At 39.1% G+C, this 20,419-nt stretch overlaps 1 protein-coding gene and 2 pseudogenes across 1 annotated transcript; 2 read left to right on the top strand and 1 right to left on the bottom strand.

Moving 5' to 3' along the window:
* The first annotated feature begins 8,035 nt into the window (after positions 1 to 8,035).
* Positions 8,036 to 8,980, top strand: LOC144295284 (olfactory receptor 2D3-like). The gene has a single exon (XM_077867672.1). It carries the CDS (start codon positions 8,036 to 8,038, stop codon positions 8,978 to 8,980), a length of 945 nt encoding a protein of 314 aa, XP_077723798.1.
* Positions 8,981 to 13,092: 4,112 nt separating this feature from the next.
* Positions 13,093 to 14,730, top strand: LOC144295135 (olfactory receptor 10A4-like; annotated as a pseudogene).
* Positions 14,731 to 17,043: 2,313 nt separating this feature from the next.
* Positions 17,044 to 17,929, bottom strand: LOC144295283 (olfactory receptor 2D2-like; annotated as a pseudogene).
* Positions 17,930 to 20,419: the final 2,490 nt, after the last annotated feature.

Genomic DNA, 20,419 nt, shown 5'->3' with positions numbered 1-20,419 from the left:
TTCGCTTTCAATCTAATCTTCATGTATCTTTAGGTCTGAACTGAGTCTCTTGTAGGCAGCATATAGATGGGCCAGTTTTTTTTTTTTAATCCATTCTGTCCCCTGTGTCTTTTCATTGGAGTAATTAGTCCATTCACATTCAAAGTAGTTATTGATAGATACGTATTTATGACCATTTTGTGGTTGTTTTTGTAGTTTTTCTCTGATCTTTCTTCTATTGCCCTCTTTCATGGTTTCTTGGCTTTCTTTAGTGACACACTCAGATTCTTTTCTGTTTATTCTTTGCATATCTTATTACTGGTTTTTGATTTGTGGTTACCATTTCATTTGTATGTAGCATCTCCTGCAAATAGCAGTTTATATTAAGTTGATAGTTGCTTCTGCTTGGACTAATTCTTTATTTCAATCGATGCCCCACATGTACACACACGTTTTAGTTACATGGTATCATATTTTACAGCCTTTCATTTTGTGAATCCCTTCAATAATTTTTACAGATTTTAAAATTTGTACTGGTTTTCTGTTTCCTATTCCTTGTATTTTCACTTATGGTCTTTACTTTCCACTCAAGCAGTCTCGGTTAATGTTTCTTGTAGAGGTGGTTCAGTGATCCTGAACTCTTTCAGTTTCTATTTGTGTGAGAAACTCTTTATCTCCTATTCTGAATGATAACCTTGCTGGATAGAGTATTCTTAGCTGCAGATTTTTCCCTTTCAGTACTTTGAATTTATCAGTCACTACCTCATTGCCTACAAAGTTTCTGCTGATATGCTGAAACGTTATGGGATATTCCCTGTAACTGTCTTCTTTTGTCTTACTGTTTTTTCTTTCCTTTTGCCATTTTAATTACTATGTATCTTGTTATGGAGCTCCTTCAGTTGACTTTATTGGAGGATGTCTGTGTCTCCTGAATCTAGATTTCTGTTTCTTTCCCAAGATATTGTAAGTTTTCAGCTATTACTTCTTCAGTAAATGTTCTGCCCCCTTTTCTCTCTCTTCTCCTTCTAGAATTCCAGAATGCAACTCTTATAGGCTCAATGGAGTCACCAAGTTCTCCATGTCTATTCCTTTTGATAATTTTTTTTTCACATTTTCTCATCTTGATTAATTTCCATTACTCTCTCTTATTGCTGATTAATTCATTCCTCTCTTCTTCTAGCCTACTATTTATTCCATCAAGTGTATTTTTATTTTCATTTATTGTATTCTTTGTCTCTGATAGATATTTTTTTATCTCTTTCTTAAGCTTCTCACTGATGTTCTCCATTCTTTTCTCAAGTTCAGTGAGTGTCTTTATGATCATTAGTTTAATTCTCGGTGTCTATCAGATAAGTAGTACCTGTTTTGCTTAGATCTCTTGCTGTTGTTTTGTCCTGTTCTTTCACTTGGGACCTATTCCTCTGTGTTTTCAGTTTGGCTTACTCTCTGTGTCTGTTTTGTGTTTTAGAAATGTAGCTGTATCTTTATATCTTTTGAAGGTAGTGACTTTATGAAGCCTGCAGTGCAGTGTCTGTCCTGCAGTTCAGTGTCTCCAGTTCTTCAGGACCTGGTGCTTCATAAAGTTCCTTTATCTGTGTTGTTTATGCCCTGCTGTTAGTCCTGGCCAATTTTCCCCTCAGTCCAGTAGTCGGCAGAGGCCTCTCTTTGGGAGTTGTGTGCAGTATTTAGTCCCCAGTCAAGTGGGGAACATTTTAACAAAGTGATATGCTGGTCTCCTTGTGAAATGAGATCTGCAGCTGCCAAAACTGAGGTCCTACAAAATGTGTGGGTCAGGAGATGAGGTGTTGGTGGGGTTCAGGTTACTCTTGGGGAGGCCTCCCATGGAGCCATGACTGAGGCAGGTGTGACCCTAAGGATCACACTGCCAACATGTGGGTGTAAGTGTCAGCACTGTGCAGGTTCCTGCAGGTCGCCTGTGTTTTTGGTGGAAGTGAGAGGGAAAATGGTACCTGTCAGCTCCTGTGTACCTAGTGGGGTCTCCCTGTGAGCCTGTCTATCTGTGGCATGCATTGAGATGAATAAATAACTCTCCAACCTGCCTGCCCCCATAGTTTTTCAAACTACTGGATACAACATACATGCTGTATCTTCCCTGGCTGTTTGTTGTGCTATCTCTTCAAAGGTGGACACTCTGCTTCGTAACCCTGCCTGGTTTATCCTAGAGCCAAGTTTGCCAATTTTATTAAATTCTAGGCTGTCGTTGGAATTTAATGGTTCTGAGAACTCAAAAGATTGGCTCCCCCCTCCTTTCAAAGCCAAATGGTACGTGGCTTCATCTTTTCCAAGCAAGCTCCCTGGTGTGACTGTTTTTTGCCCTTCTCTGCACCTCCTCACTCCCACAGTCCATTTCAAAGTGTGTCTTCACCCTTCCTACCTCCTTCAGTGTGGTTTCTTTTATACATGAGGTTTGGAATTTGTTCTGCAATCTTCAGGTTATTTTCTGGGTTATTAAATGATGTAAGTGTTATCTAGTTGTCTCCATGGGATAAGGAGAGTTTAAGGTCTCTTACTTTTAATTCGAATCTTTTATCCATTTACTTTTAATGGAATTATGAATACAATTGGGTTTAAGTCTACCATCTTATTATTCGCTTTCCATTTTTTCCCATGTATTCCTTGTTCTTTTCCTCTCTCTTGCCTTCTGTTTGAGTACTTTTTATTATTCCATTTTATATGTGCTATTTGATTTTTTGCTATACATATTTTTTTATATATTGAAGTTTAGAGTATTCATCATAATTTTATTCCTAAGACCTGTCCTCTGAGAGGTAGCAACCCATTGCCAGGTGTTTTCAATGAACCTCTTCCACTCTAGATGGCTGAAATTCCAAAATCTTGCTGCCTTACCTGGGCTTCCTAATAATTGCTTTTTGAGGGGCATACCCTGTCTTAACCTCTGCCTGCCTGTCTTAATGAACAGCAAAAACTTGTTCAGATTCCTAAAGCTCCTTTACTGTTCATTTCCTTCCTTTCTGATGCTCTCTTTCACCGTTTCCAAATGTTTTGGCCCTCATCAGTATGCATCTCTTTCTCCTCAGCTCGGGGAGGCCATTTTGCTCTGATTAGTTTTCAGCTCCATGGACCATGGTTCTGAGAATGCCTCTAGGCATAAAGTTAGTAGGACCATGGAACTCAGCGGATTTATTGCCTTGCTGCACAGGAAATCTTTCTGAATTAGCTTTTACCCAATGTCTGAATATAGTTGTTCCATATTTCGTTTTATATTTGCTTCTAACAAGAGGCCTGGTCCTATAGCAGTTACTTTATAAAGACTGAAATCAGATGTATTGATGTAACTTTCGTTTAGGGCATCCTCAACTAAGTTTTGTGTAGAATTTTCATGTTTATATTTTTCCAATAATGACAGTGGATTGTGATCTATTAAAGAACACCATTTAAAAAAAAAAACATTAAAAAAGAAAAAAATAACCCACCCATAATTCCAATACCCCCAATCGATCACTCCCAACATTTTAGAAATTATTTTTTCAGGTCCTCTGTACATTCTGAAAACATATTAACATTGGTCCCTAAACATAGCAAAATCACGTTTGGTAAGTACCAATGGAAGTTGATTGTCATTATTGTTATTAACCATATTGATTTTATCTGTAGGATATAGAGGAAATAGTAATGCTCAGGTAACAGCTAGATGATCAAATGAGGGGAAAAAGAAGGTGACAAACATTACATTACTGACAGTGCTGAGAACAGTTGTTACCTGTGGAATTTCAGAAATAATTGTGGGATGGGTGCCTAGGTGGCTCAATTGGTTAAGTGTGTTCCTTTGACTCAGGTCATGATCCCGAGTCCTGGGATAGATCCTGGTTTTTGGCTCCTTGCTCAATAGGTAATCTGATTCTCCCTCTCTATCTCCCCCCTTCCCTTGTTCATGCTCTCTCTCCCTCCTTGTCACAAATAAATAAATAAATAAAATCTTTTTTTTTTATTTCTTTTTCCTTTTTTTAAAAATAAATTTATTTTTTATTAGTTTTCAATCTGTCAACATACAGAATAACACCCAGTGCTCATCCCATCAAGTGCCCAACTCAGTGCGCCTACCCAGTCACCCCCACCCCCGCCCACCTCCCCTTCCACCACTCCTAGTTGGTTTCCCAGAGTTAGGAGTCTTTCATGTTCTGTCTCCCTTTCTGATATTTCCCACTTATTTTTCTCCTTTCCCCTTTATTCCCTTTCACTATTTTTTATATTCCCCAAATGAATGAGATCATATAATTTTTGTCCTTCTGTGGTTGACTTATTTCACTCAGCATAATACCCTCCAGTTCCATCCACATCGAAGCAAATGGTGGGTATTTGTCATTTCTAATGGCTGAGTAATATTAATTGTGAAAGTGGCATGGTTCTTTGAATAGCTATATGCACTATGCTATACAGTACCTCTCTAGGACTTATTCATTTTACATAATTGAAACATAGTATCCTTTTACTAATACCTAATTTGATTAATAATTGCCTCCTTCTCCAAGCCCTTGGCAATGACTGTACTGTTATCTGCTTCTAGGAAATTGACTATTTTGCATAGGTGATATAATGTACTATTTTTCCTTCTGTGTCTGGCTTATTTCACTTAGCTAATGTCTCCAGGTTCATCCATGTTGTCACAAGTGGAAAAATTTCTTTCCTTTATTAAATGTGAATAATATTCTATTGTGTGTACAGTCAACATTTTCTTTTTTATTAATAATAAATTAATTTTTTATTGGTGTTCAGTTTACCAACATACAGAATAACACCCAGTGCTCATCCTGTCACGTGCCCCCCTCAGTGTCCATCACCCATTCACCCCCACCCCCCACCCACCTCCCCTTCCACCACCCCTAGTTCGTTTCCCAGAGTTAGGAATCTTTACGTTCTGTCTCCCTTTCTGGTATTTCCCACACATTTCTTCTCCCTTCCCTTATATTCCCTTTCACTATTATTTATATTCCCCAAATGAATGAGAACATACACTGTTTGTCCTTCTTCGATTGACTTACTTCACTCAGCATAATACCCTCCAGTTCCATCCACGTTGAAGCAAATGGTGGGCATTTGTTGTTTCTAATGGCTGACTAATATTCCATTGTATACATAGACCACATCTTCTTTATCCATTCATCTTTCGATGGACACCGAGGCTCCTTCCACGGTTTCTTGATCCATTTGTCAATGCACATTTAAATTGCTCCTGTGTCTTGATTGTTATGAATCATGCTGCACTGAACATGGGTGTTCAGATATTTCTTTGAGACCCTGATTTCACTTCTCTTGAATATGTACTTAGAAGTGAGATTATTATATTATGTGATAGGTCTATGCTTAATTATTGAGAAACCTCCAAATCATTTTCTGCAGTAGCTGTACCAATATACATTTCCACCAAAGATGTATGAGGGTTTCCTTGTCTCCACTTTCTTCCCAACACTAGTCACCTTCTGGGTTTTTTAAAAGACATTTTTATAATAACCATTTTAACAGGGGTAATGTAATATATGTCATTGTGGTTTTAATTTCACTTCCATGATGATTAGTGATGATGCACAACTTTTCATGTACCTGTTGGCCATCTATATGTCATCTCTAAAAAAATGATTATTCATGCATCTTGTCCATTTAAAGCATTGGATTATTTGCTCTTCTTTGTCATTGAGGTATATATGAGTACTTTTGTATATTTCAGATATTAGCTATCTATCAGATATATGGTTGGTAATAATTTACTCCTATTTCATAGCCTGCCTTTTTATTTTGTTGATTGTTTCCATTGCAGAAGGAACTAAAGCAGAAGATTTTTATTTAGTTTTTTTAATCTCACTTTTCTATTTTTTGCTTTTGTTGCGGGTACTTTAAGTGTCAAAACCAAAATTACTGCCAAATCTAGGGCCCAGAAGTATTCCCTATGTTGCCTTCATGGAGTTATACTTTCAGGTATTATGTTAAGTCTTTCATCCATTTTGGGTTGATTCTTGTATAGGATGTGAGATAAGGGTCGAATTTCATTGTTTTGCATGTGGATATCCAGTTTTCCCAACACCATTTATTGGAGAGACTGCCATTTCCTCATTGTGTATTCTTGGCACCCTCACCACAGAAACCCAGCCTTGTGTAAGTTTATTTCTGAGTTCTTTATTATATTCCTTTGGTCTATCCATTTTTAACCATTATTATATAATATGACAAATATATTTTCTTGCGAATATTTTTCTGCAATTTAAAGTACTTATCTAGAATAGATTCCTATAATTAGATTTATAAATTGGGATAATATTTGAGAATATTATATGATATTGGGCCTAGGGACTCAGAAACTCCTAATATTCTAGTCCTGGTCATTTCTCTCCTTAGAGTCCTACAAAAGAAACAAGACATATGAAAAATAACAGACTGCTTTTTATTAATGGCACTGGTCCCTATTGTCACTGAAGTTCAGAACTCTGATAAGCCTCAGTCAGGGTGGTCTACTATAAAGTCTTTCAAAATCTTCAACCTCCCTTACAGCTTGAGTGGAACATGGCTCAATGTATCAGTCCAATTCCATGAAGAAGTGAGCAACTAGAACACGCATGACCTTTTAAAGCCCAGTAACCCTAGCCAGTAGTAAATAGGGACCAACCTACATCCTAAAATGTCACAAATCAGATTTTTCCTCATAGGGAAGAAAGGATAAGTAAAAAAGAAATCTTTTGCTCCATACTATTTAGAAAAATTGAGAACAAAATATACAAATATTTAAAGTTTAAGATATATTTGACAAGGTTATTTTCCAGACAGGTTGGACTAATTTTCCTACCCACTTGCATTGTACAAAAATGTCTTTTTTTCTGATCCTTCATTTTAAAGTTAATTCTGACATTTATTAATTGTATGATTGGGGGAAGGTAACAGAACTTTTCTGTGCCTCAAATTTTTTTTGTCTGCAGAGTGAGATTAATAATGTCTAACTTATAATGTCATTGGAACAATGTAATTATATAAAAACTTCATGCCTGGCATGTGTTAAATTTTCAATAAAATACAAGGTTACTATTTTGTGATGTGATTGTTTTGTTAAAATCCTAGTTAATTTCCCAGGGGGAAAATGTGTCTTTCATTGTTGTAGTTGTCCTTAATTAGTTATAATAATATCAAATATTCCTCTTATATTTAGTAGCTATTCATAGTTCCTATTTGTAAGTAGTTCGTGTTTTTAGCCCATTATTTTTTGGGCTCAACAATTTTTTTGGTGTCTTATATGTAATATTAATGTAATAAAGACATTAACTTTGGTCTGACATCTCAAATATTTTCCTCAATTTGTAGTTTATCTTAATTTTATTCGTGATATTATTATTTCACAAAAGCTTTTCATTTTATGATGTAAATTCTACATTTTCTTTCATAGTCTCTTTTGTTACTGACAGCTTTTGTCAGTCTGATCCTGTCCACATAGAACAAGAATTTTGACTTGTTTTTCCTGGGTTTTTATTGTTTTACTTTTACCATTTTACTCTTTAATCAAAACGGAACAATACTTGGCATATTAAGTGATAGGCCACTATTTCTAAGCCAAGAAAAAAATAGCTGTTTTTTAAGAGGTCAAATTAAGTTTGATGCCTGTTTCACATATTCAAGCATATGTTATAATTAAATATGTAGTATTTTGAACAGTTAGTGGTGCAGGTTTATACAAGGTAATAGTGCTAACAGTACACACAGTCATTTTGTAACAATATGTGTACAGCTATTTAGTAAAATCCACACAAATTACAATATCCTCATAGCAGAACTAGCCCAGAAGGCTTTAACAATGTCATAATCTATAAATGGCACTGGAAAGAGGAGATTTTGAAAAAAAAAGGAGTTGATTGAAATTACAACCACTAATAAGAATGAAGATATACTATTTAGTATTAATTAGAATGACGGATAGCAAAAGCTAGAAATACCCAATTTGATTATAAGCTGAGCTTTAAATGAGACTCTTCTACAAGATGTTACAAACCCAAAGGTTGGTCTTTTTATTTGTGCAAACAGGTAAACAGGCATAATCTCAATGGGAGAGGAAAACCAAACCTCTGTGGCTGAGTTTATTTTCCTGGGCCTTTCCCAGGATTTGCAGACCCAGATCCTGATGTTTGTTCTTTTTCTCATCATTTATCTTTTGACTGTACTTGGGAACCTGCTCATCATCATTCTCATCTTCATGGACTCTCGACTTCACACTCCCATGTACTTTTTTCTTAGAAACCTCTCTTTCGCAGATCTCTGTCTTTCTAGCAGCATCGTCCCTCAAGTGTTGTTCCATTTCCTGGCAAAGAGGAAAGCTATTTCTTTTCTTGGGTGTATGACACAGATAGTTGTCTCCCTTATGATTGGGTGTGCAGAGTGTGCACTGCTGGCGGTGATGTCTTATGACCGGTACGTGGCTGTCTGCAAGCCCCTGCACTACTCTAGCATCATGACCCAAAAGGTGTGTCTCCAGTTGGCCATAGGATCCTGGGCCAGTGGAGCACTCATGTCTCTGGTGGATACCACCTTTACTTTCCAACTACCCTACCAAGGACAGAAGATTATTAATCACTACTTTTGTGAACTTCCTGCCCTTCTGAAGGTGGCTTCAGGAGATACTTACAGCACAGAAATGGCCGTCTTTGCAGTGGGTGTGGTCATGCTCTTAGTTCCTGTCTGCCTGATTCTGGTCTCCTACTGGAATATTATCTCCACTGTGATCCAGATGCAGTCTGGGGAGGGGAGGCTCAAGGCTTTCTCTACCTGTGGTTCCCATCTCATTGTTGTTGTCCTCTTCTATGGATCAGCGATATTCAACTACATGAAGCCAAACTCCAAAATAGTCAATGAAAGTGATAAAGTGATCTCTACATTCTATGCAGTGGTGACTCCAATATTGAACCCCATAATTTATAGCCTGAGAAATAAGGATGTTAAAGATGGTTTCAGAAAACTAGCTGGAAGAAAGCTCTTTTCTGAGAGATGGTGACCTCAAGGTCTAACTTTTATTTTACTTTATTTTAATTTTTTGAGAGTATTGCATGTGTGCTTGCTCTAGCAGATTAGGGGAAGGGCAGAAGGAGAATTAGAGAGATAGAATCATAAGTAGTCTCCACACCCAGGCCAGAGCTGACTCAGGGCTTGATCTCACAACCCTGACATCATGACCTGAGTCAAAATCAAGAGTGATGCTCTATTGCCTGAGCCACCCAAGTACCTCTGTGGGTCTGATTTTTAGAACTATTGTAATATTCTTAAAAGATGCACAGGATTGGGGAACTGGGGTGGCTCAATAACTGAGCCACACAGGTATCTCTGGAAGAGTCTTTAGTACTTGGATCACTCATGGCTCAAAGCATTTCACCTTGTATAATAGCACAAAAGCCAAATACTTACTAGTGCACGATGTTTTCTCCTGAAAGCTTCAATAAAATGAATTTATTTTATTTTGATATCCCCAATTTCATGTAAGCATGAAGTAGCAGAGCAAAAAGGAAATTTAACAGTCATGTACACAAACATAGTTCTGAATCTTAAACTACTCTGTATCTTTCTACTGAATGATTATCCAGCATTTGCCTAAAGAAGAATATATTCCTCCATAATGCCTTGAATCATGAGATGAATGAAAGATCTACTTTCATTTATACAGCTGACCAATAAACAGCATGTGCCAACCACCACATATTTGAAAAACCTCATACCACTTTTAACTCCCCCAAAACTTAACTTCTAATAGCCTTTTGCCTGGAAACCTTACCGATAACATGAGCAGTAGTCAACTAACATGTATTTTGTATACATATTACACACTGTTTTCTTACAACAAATAAGCAAGAGGAAAAAATGTTATTAAGAAGATCATAGGAAGTTTGCCTGGGTGGCTCAGTGGTTTAGCGCCGGCTTCAGCCCAGGGTGTGACCCTGGAATTCAGGATCCAGTCCCACGTCGGGCTCCCTGCATGGAACCTGCTTCTCCCTCTGCCTGTATCTGCCTCTCTCTCTCTTTCTCTGTCTCTCATGAATAAGTAAATAAAATCTTAAAAAAAAGATCATAGGAGAAAGTACATTCACAGTACTGTACTGTACCAAAAAAAATCCATGTATAAGTGGACCTATGCAGTCCAAACCTGCATTGTTCAAGGGTCAAGTATAGATAGTTTTTTGCTTTTACAAAGATCTTCCATATGGTAAGTCAAAATCAATGTTCTGTTACCTTGAACCAAACTTCTCTAGTTTTAGTCCTAGAGAAATTTCATTTTCCTCTACTATAGCCCTCTGAAGTCAGTTTCTGTATTGGCCCAAATTCAATTCTCACAGCCAATCACTCACTTGATTCTTTAAAGTTCCTAGATCTAACATGCACTGGCATCCTGTATTCATTCTGGTCATCCTCCTTTGAATGAGCTCATTTTATCCATAAATACCTCTTCCATAAGCAAAAGAGAATTTTGGATTTTAGAAATTGGAATTTGTGAACGTGAAGCTGACCCCTACTTGGGCTTAGATGCCTATAACCACATCTTACTGTGACTCAACTTCTCAAAAATAGTTGCTTCTGGGCTCCCCTTCAGGTTTCATGAACCCTTAGGACACACAATCTGCCTGACAGCCACCTATTTTATCCAAGCTTTTAATCAGTCACATGTTTAAAGGCGATTCAATGACAACTGTAAAACTTTTCTACACTTACCATGGATATGAGTCCAGGAACAACAGACGTCAGGAGTCAGGAACTACTGATTCTACTGTAGAAGACCTCCCCAGTGAAGTAACGTCTAATAGCTAAATTTCTTCTTTCTTTCATTCATGCATCCATGCATTCATTTTAAAACCATTATTGAGCTCTTTTTATATTTTTGCCTATCTGACTTAGTTGTTTCCAATATACCCAGAACAGACACCGATGTATTATGTATTTCAATACAAATTTTTGCAATCATTACTGTCCTTTTAAAATTACTGGAGCTGGACCACAATAGACAGATGCTAGTCTGGGGTGTGAGGATCAGAGAAAACTTTTATAGAAACTGCATCTGATACTCAAAGTGACATAGACAGGAGAAAGCACTAATAGGTGAAGTTGCTGATCTGGCTGCCCATGATGATCTAAATGAGATCTATTTCACTAATGGGAGGGAAAATAAGGAAATGTAAACAGAAAATTTCAACACTAATTTAGAGAATTCTTGCCATGAAGAAGAAAGAAGAAGGTATGGCTGAGAAAGTGGGATTATGAGTTTATAAAACTTTTAAATTCCTAGGTCACTTCCCTCTTTACTTTGAAGACTTTAACCCTTGGGTAACTGTCATCCCATGGCACACTATTTTGCTCATTTCATTATTGTTTAATGACATATGAAAGTCTTTGACATTGTCTAACAGTGGAACATGAGCTGTGCTGTGTAGATTTTGATGTGCAATATTTTTATTGTTTTGAATTTGAGTGGTATTTTAGAAGCAAAATTTATTTAATTTTATTTTTTAATATTTTGTTTATTCATGAGAGACACTGAGTTAGAGGGAGGCGGAGACACAGGCAGAAGGAGAAGCAGGCTCCATGCAGGGAGCCTCATATGGGACTCCATCCCAGGACTCCAGGATCTTGCCCTGGGCCAAAGGTGGGCGCTAAACCGCTGGGCGACCCAGGGATCCCCATAGAAGCAAAGTTTAAATTTCAAATTAGTTCAGAATTTTTTTTCTGTTTGTGTTAAATTGTAGTTTTCAGTCTGATAACAAGTGTGGTCTCTACACAGGTAGATACTTTTTATTTGAGGCAGTATTTGTATAACCTAATATATAGTAGCTTTTGGAAACCTTTCGTAAGTGCATGAGTAGAAATTATATTCTGTCTGGTTTTCTGTATCTCACTAAGCACATTTTCATCTGTACTCCATTATTACTTGTTTACATTATCTGTTAAGGATTGAAAAAGGTGCCATAGTCTCCCCTATTTCTGGTATGTCATTGTTGATTTCATCTTTTGTTTTCTGAGGATTTTGCAATAAAGTATATTCCAGGTATATTTTTGGTACATGTAGTAAATTATATTTCATTATCACTTGTACCTTCAGTCATTTTTTTCTTGTTTGTCTACTTTAATGCATTTGTCCTTTAATTCATTATATCCCTGCATATTGTTTATTTTGCTGCAATGGGAGCTGGTCTTTATTTATCATGTAACATTGAGCTCCTATTTCTTGAAAGTCAAGACACAAGTCAACCAACAAAAGCTGATAAAAAGGTTTATATGGGAAAAAAAAGTTTATATGTAGGGATGCCTAGATGGCTCAACAGTTGAGCATCTGCCTTTGGCTCAGGGCGTGATCCTGGATCCAGGATTGAGTCCCGGCATTGGGCTCCTTGTGGGGAGCCTGCTTCTTTCTCTGCATGTCTCTACCTCTCTCTCTCTCTCTGTCTCTCCTGAATAAATAAATAAAATCTTTAAATAAAAAGGTTTAAAAGGGTTTATATGTAATACATTTTAATTCTTTCTGTCGTGTGACACTATCTTGAGTCTGTGTTTCCTTTTCTGATCACCTATAGCCACATGGGATCAAATAAAACCACAGTCTCTATATTCCATGGCTCCTTGGATAAACTGGGTTATTCTGAGTCTGGAAATGAAATGAAGCCATATGACACTACATAAAAATAAAATCTTTAAAACTAATGAATGGGTGAAGATATAAAACATGACATCGAAAGTAAGTGCTTCCTTCAGGAAAAACTTGAAGCAGACTATGGCTAACCTACAACCTATTCTTATTCACTCCCTGGGTCACTACTTTGCCCAGATGTCGTTCACCACAAGTGAAGTTCCCGCCTGAGTGGGAGTGGGCTTCTTTCATTGTAAGACCTGTGTTTCCTCTCCTGTAAGGAGAGAAAAGCTGTGAAGGCACGAGTTAGTTGGATCAGCACAAACCTGGGCAATAATCATTTCTGAAACCGGTAGGCAAAGCTCTGCCATCTTGTAGGAATAAATGTCATAAAAAAGCCTGTTGGTCATTGGCTTGGATGAAAGGGGGAGGTTGAAATAGAATTATGAAGAACAAAATAGGGGGAAAACCAGAAATAGAAAAAGAGAAGTACAGATTTTACCATGTGCCGTCTTCGAAGGGATCTGGTGTCCTTTGCTAAGAGGAAGCCCACCCTCCATAAGATGTTTCCTACCACCCCTGGCTCATTGTCAGAACCCAACAATATATGGAAGATTCTTCCAGTATACTAAAATCATCATGGGTGTGGGCTGCTTGTGGCTAGAACACATTCAGGTCTCTTCCTCAGGAGTCACGCCTAACTGCTGCTTCACCTTCCTTGATTTTCTCTTTCCTGCCCTTTCATTCTGCAGAAAACATACCCTGGCTCACCTCACCACCTTTCTTTCTGCGTTAAGAACCCCCTCTTCAGAAATGCTTGGCCAGGCTTCTTTTTTAGTACCGCTGACTGGTGAAGAAAGAGAGTAGGAGCCAAAAACTGCAGCTGTGATTTTGAACATTCTCTATAGAGCAACGAAAATTAGAGGATATATAGATATGTATGTTGTGCCTCCTTTCTCAGGCTGAAAAAAGGTTAGTATTCTTCCAACATATTGTGAATCCTTACACCCTTTTTTTTTTTTTAACATTTTGGAAGATACAGCTTCTAATTTGCAACAAGTATAAGAAAGGTGGAGAACAAATCCATAGGGGATTCTTTCTAAGAGTGTAATAGAGGTCTAAATAACATCTGGAGCCTTCTGCCTTCCTGGAACAAGAGTACCCAGTCAAATGCTGGGCATAAGAATGACATGAGGAAACTGAACATTTGTTAGTGAGTTTGTTCTTGTGGGCCTTTCAACCTTGTCCCCGCTCCAAGCTCTATTCTTTCTCCTTTTTTTGACTATTTACCTGGTTAACCTGATGGACAATGGTCTCATCATCCTGGTCACTACAACAGACTATACTCTACAAAATCCTATGTACTTCTTCCTCAGTAACTTGTCCTTCCTGGAGATAGGCATCAACCTGGTCATAGTGTCTTAACTGCTAGGGACTCAGATCATCCAAGGCCCAACAACCATCTCCTTCCTTGGCTGTGCCACTCAGATATATTTCTTCTTCTTTGGGGCTGCTAAGTGCTGCCTTCTGGCTACAATGGCATATGACCGCTATGTGGCCATCTGTGACCCTTTGCGCTACCCAATCATTATGAGCAGCAGGACTAGCAACTGCCTCCTGGTTCTCAGGGTTTCCAGTTGCCACTGTGAAAACCACATGGATTTTCAACTTCCCTTTTTGTGGCTCCAACAGAGTGAACTAATTTTTCTGTGACAACTCCCCTGTCATTGCACTGGTCTGTGCTGATACCTCTCTGTTTGAACTGGAGGCTCTGACAGCCACTGTCCTATTTATCCTCTTTCCTTTCTTGCTGATCCTGGGGTCCTATGTCTGCATCCTCTCCACTCTCTTCAGGATGCCCTCAGTTGAGGGGAAACGTAAGGTCTTCTCCACCTGTTCCTCCCACCTCCTGGTTGTCTCCCTCTTCTATAGCACCACCATCCTCACATACTTCCAACCCCGATCCAGCACCTCTCCTGAGAGCAAGAAACTGCTGTCCCTCTCCTTCACAGTGGTGACTCCCATGTTGAACCCCATCATCTACAGTTTAAGGAAATGGTGAAATGAAGGCTGCACTGAGGTGAGTCCTCCACAGGACCCTGGGCCCTCAGAAACTCTACCTGAGTGAGATGCAAACCTAAGGATGGAATGCAAGGACAAAGGAAAGAAAAAATAATTCCTCCCATGGGTTTTGGTCCCTACTTAATCTACGAGCCGTGATATACCCACTAGGATTTTGGACTTAGTAGGATCTGTTTCTGAATGAAAAAGCATGAGTGATAAAGGAGAACTTCTGTAGGTGCAGGATTCTGTCGGACCAATGTATCTGAGGATGCTGCTAGATTACACATATTGGGATCCAATCGTAAGGTTGACAATTGTAGTAACAACACTATGATTTGCCATTCTTTACCTATTTTAACTTTTCTTGAACTTCTTCATCCGTATCTTTTTATTTCTATTCGTCCAAAAACTCTGCCTGCAACTTTCCAGGATCCTTTTGCTTACAAAGTAAAGTTATGATAATGATGATAGTAAATAGTAGAGTTTTGTTTCATTCTTCACTCATTTTTTGAAACTCAAAATTCCAACACATTTGTTTCAGACCCTGAAACACAGTGCTGAGTATAATAGGCAATTTCACCTGGTGGAATGTATAGTCTAGTAAAAAAAGAGAAATAATATAGCAATACTTAAAAACTTTCACTGCCTATTAAGTACCCATGTACTACTAAGCTAACAAAGAGGACTTCTTCCTCTATTGCTATGATGTTTTGTGTGTCATCTGGAAAGGACTACTCAACTCGGACACTACCTCAATCTCAAATTATTCACGTAGGACCTGAGAGTCGTTTGACAGAAAGGATGTAAGGAATCCTATATTAAATGGATAAAAATCTAGGAAACAGCTGTAAATAACCCAAGATTCTTTGTTTACTAGTTGTTTATGTAACCATATTGTGTTTGGATGAACAGTTTATTAACTGTTCTTATTAAACTTGCCTATCACTCAACCAGTGTAGCAGCCTGTATCTAGGATTTTGTCCAGTGAACATAAGCCAATGCTTGGGATGTGGGCATCATAACTTTTTTTAAACGATTCATAAGAATTTATTGATAATAGTAAAATCACATCTACTGTGTAGGCATGTCCTCTCCGCAAACTCTATGAATAACTCTGTGTGCCATGGAGGCACCAGGACCAGTTCAGTCTCTTACAGAGGCTATTCTTTAGCTCTCATATACCAAGAGCTCTACAAGGGTAACACATTCTGAGTGATCACTGTAAGAATTTGCACATTAAAAAGTAGATTATGGGGTTCTGTTAGGATGATAGCAATCAGACAACTAATTGTATTGGCACCATTATACATTTAAATCTATTATTTTAGCCAAACTTTAATCATGCCTTCACATTCATTTTACTCATCCTAATGTAAGCAGAATAATGGTCCCCCAAAGATGTCCATGTCCTAATCCCCAGGAACTCTAAATATGTTACCTTACAACAGAATAGGACTTTATGCTTAGAATTAAAATAAATATCTTCAAATGGGAGGTTATCCTTGATTATTTATTTATTTATTTATTTTTGGAATACGGTAACAGGAAATCAGAAGATAGGTAGAGAATGAGCTTGAAAAAATTATTCCTGTGTCTTTCTCACTGCCATATAACTAAGTCCACAACTCCTGTCTCATGGCATTCTATATTCAGGTATCCTATTCAAGTCCTAGTTGTCTTTCAGGCCCAGAGTGGTACCAACTGCTTTCACACTTGGTAGCCCTGGGATGCCACTATGTGTTGTTAGTTTCCAAAATCCTGTCTTTACCTTTATCTGATAGATAAAATCTCCACGTACCTCATAAGAATGTGAGAAGGACAGCAGAAACCATATATACGTCTTCTTTGTACTCATGCTCTTCACTACCCACTTCAAACACACATGCGTGCACATGTGCAGGAACACATACATGTGGCACCTTGCTTATAGTAAGTGATTAAGTACTGATTGTTTATTTATTGGTTATTTGATGAAATAAATTCAGAAATATCTAAAAATAAGAGTTGGAGCGTGATCTGGGATAGATTCATAATAATATATCATGTATGATTTTAAACAGATGGATTTCACTGGTCCCAGGATTTATAAAATGTGCATGTTTCTTATAAGATTTCCTAACTCTTAGGAGCCAAAAGACCAACCAGAAGGAAGCAGACCCTCCTTCTGTGGGTCCATGAATTATTGTCCTTCTTTTACAAAGGAAGTACTGGATGAAGGATGGAGGGTAGGTCCACAGCAAGGTCCCAGGATGAGGATTTAAACAAATTCCAAGCTTACTGAAGAAATTACTTGGTAGTTTGTATAGGTAGGGAGCTAAAACGGTCTTGCAGTCAGTGGCAGATTTCAAGCCTGCATGAAAAATCCTTGTGGCCACTTTCCTCAGAGCTCCCTACACATCCTTGTTCCTCAAGCTATAGATGAGGGGATTGAGCATGGGTGTCACCATTGCATAGAACACAGACACCAGTTATCCCTGTTCTTTGGAAGACTTTGGTGTCATGTAGGTGACAATTCCTGACCCATAAAAGAGGATGACCAACATGAGGTGGGAACCACAGGTAGAGAATGCCTTGGCGTCCTCGCAGATGACTTCATCCTGACCACAGTCACTATGATGTGGCCATAGGATACTAGAATTAGGGAGACAGGTATGAGGAGAATCATGACACCCATGAGGAAAATGGCATCTCTGAAGTATGGGTGTCTGTGGATGCTGGAAGCAACAAAGCAGGGGCCTCACAAAACAAATGAGCAATACTATTGCTGCCTTGGTAAGTTAGCCATAGTATAAAAGTGGCATCTACCACAGACACCAAAATGCCACTGGTCCATGATCCCGCAGCCAGCTGAACACACACCCTTCAAGTCATGATGCTAGGGTAATGCAAAGGGTTGCAGATGGCCACGTATCGATCATAAGACATCACCGCCAGAAAGACACACTGTGTACCCCCCAAATGAGGAAGAGTAAAAGCTGAGCTGCACAACGTGTGAATGAAATTATCCTTTTCCTGGATAGCAGATGAACCAGGGCCTGAGGAACAATGTTGGTAGAAAAACAGAGGGTCAGCCAAAGATAAGTTGCAGAGGAAAAAATACATGGGTGTGTGAAGCTGAGAGTCAGCCTGAACAAGGCGCATGAGAAGCAGATTTGCAAGCACAGTAACCAGGTAGACACCCAGGAATAAAATAAATAGGAGCTTCTGAGCGTGGGGGTCATCAGAGAGTCCCAGGAGGAGGAACTCTGTCACTTGCATCTGATTTGCTTCTCTCATACTTTGTTGTTTGTGGAAGAAGTCAACATGTTAAACATAGGTCCATAGAACCTCAGATTTGGAGGCCGTTCGAATTGCTCTCAATCACAATCAACCATTCCAAAACTCCGCCTTGATATAAAAATGATCATTCTGCTTTAGTTGGAGCATTTTCAGTGTTGTAAAACTTAGTACTTTTAAGATGGCGCCTTCATTCTTAGTAAGTGTAGAGTAGATCAAAAGAATATTCTTCTTATTCTGAATATGAAACATCTAATAATTAAAGAGATTTGATTAATCTGTAAAGTCATGGCATTGAATTTCACTTTATTATCAACTAGAACTCTTGAGTCCTATGCTGCTATTGCCACACATCCCCATTTTTTGCTGGCATAGATTTTTTTTTTATTCTTTGGGCATTTGATTGTTGTCTCTTCCCTGAAAAGACAGTCACTAAGATATAAAAAATGAAAAAGGGCCAAAGTATCTTAAAGAACTGACATTTTTTTGGACAAAATAACTTGTTTAGAAAGAGCTGGCAAACCAAGAAGTAATGGGGTAGTATGCCATCATCTCTTTGGTAATCGCACCCACAGCTTCGGATGGAACTCCCAAATATCAATCTTAACCATAGAAAACTTCCAAAATGGCAGACACACCATCACAGCATTTCCACTTGAAGCCACCAGGTTGACTAATTTTCTGTGTGCAGACTACACAGCACTAATGCACCACCTCTAGCCCATCAGCTCTCATTGCCTTGCATTATGTGTCTCTTCTTCCCAGAAAATAAAAACTCCTCTTAAAACTAAATCTTTCTCATTTTTGTGACCTTTTATAGACATGATGTGGTGATTTATTTGATCGACTATCATTAATTAATTAAATTTAAAAATTGACCTTATGGTTTAGTAGAGTTGCTTAAAAAGCCTGCCAGGTCTCTGTGTCTAAGGTGGAAACATGGTTGTTCCTGACTTTGTTCCCTCTCACAGGAAAAAGAAACAACTATTCCAGAATAAGACACCACTGAGAAGCAACCTGCACCACAGAGACCAAGAGAGATGGCATTAGAAAGGTAAAAGAAGCAACTACACATTGAATGCATTGTCCTTCACCCAGGCCGGTGCAACATCATGTGGACAGGCCTCCTCTGAGCTTTCTAGTTCTCTAAATAAGAAAAGAAAACCCAGGGGAGACGATCTGAACTGCCCCAACATTGTAGGTGCTTTGCAGGAGCCACTGCTCTGATCCCAAACCATAGGGACTGCTGGAGAGTCAATGGGGCTCTACCACTGGAATCTGATTGTGATAGAGAAGGGAGAGAGGCTTGCAACAACCAGCATACAGATCTTGGCAGAACAAAATTCATACCTGCTGTGCCCAAGGACTAATCCCAACCTGTAGCTTTGCTCATATGCAGGACCAGCTCAGATGTACTCTGGCCAGGGAACAAGGTGGGGTGCAGAACCAGATGCTTGATTCAGATCCTCAAAGGAGTTTTGCTGACCTCATAGACTGGTTTGCCCAGGCCCAGGCAGGGAGCTGAATCACAACCCTGCCTGCTGTGAAGAGTGTCTTCTGGCCCCTTCTGACCAGAGGGCTGAGGACAATTCCTGAAGAGTACAGCCGAGCAGAGCTCTAGCTGAGAGGTCAGTGGGCAGAGCTGATTACACCCAGAGCAAAGCCAGTACCAGAGGAACATTCCTGTGCTACACACAGGCAAAGGCATTAATTCATAGCCTAGACTGAAGGTAAATTCCAGCCCCTCCTAACTGGAGAAACTGTCTGGGAAACTGAGAGTAGCCTGAAGTGACTCAACTCCCTCCCACCTAGGCAAGGAAGCTAGGGCATTGCCCCACCCACTGTCAAGAGGGTCTCCTGGCCCCATCTGATTGGAAGGACTGGTGACAGCTCCTAGGGCAGTGCATCCCAGGGACATTCAAGCTAAGAGGCAGGTGCACAGAACTGAGAGTTTGCAGAGCAAAGCCAGTGGCTCTGTTCCATTAGGAAACATAGGGTGGGTCAAGACAAGGCAACAAAGAGATTAGCCAGCTTTAGAGCTGCTTTCCCACTGTGCTCAGGCAAGAAATCTTGTGTAGCTCTACTCATCATTGAATATACACTGCAGCTTGTGCAACCAAAGAACCTCACCAGAGCTCACTGAAAGCTGCCTAGTCCATCCAATGACCCTATTTATGGTGGAACTAGAGCAGAGAGCACAACTGCAGTTTCCCTCATCTGTAGAGCAAAACTGATGATATCACTTGGCCAGGGAATTCAGTGAACCCTCTGAAGGACTGACTGGGGTCCTTAAATAAGAGCTGTACAGGCTTTGGGTTCTGTCTTGCTGCCCTGCCAGAGCAAGGAGGCTATTTCATATATTATTACTAAATAAAGTACCCAGTCTTGATCCTCTAATAAACCTGACCAGAATCCAGGCAGTCACAGAACCCATCCTACAATCTCACTTCAGTAGGAAATTAAGACAGAAGTCCTAACCCAACTGCTCTT

Source organism: Canis aureus, chromosome 23, assembly GCF_053574225.1.
Source record: "Canis aureus isolate CA01 chromosome 23, VMU_Caureus_v.1.0, whole genome shotgun sequence".
In the NCBI taxonomy this organism is placed as follows: Eukaryota; Metazoa; Chordata; class Mammalia; order Carnivora; family Canidae; genus Canis; species Canis aureus.
This window is presented reverse-complemented; position numbering and strand designations above follow the sequence as displayed.

Coding starts and splice junctions, on each gene's coding strand:
- LOC144295284 (XM_077867672.1), top strand. CDS start 8,036: ATGGGAGAGGAAAACCAAACCTCTGTGGCTGAGTTTATTTTCCTGGGC.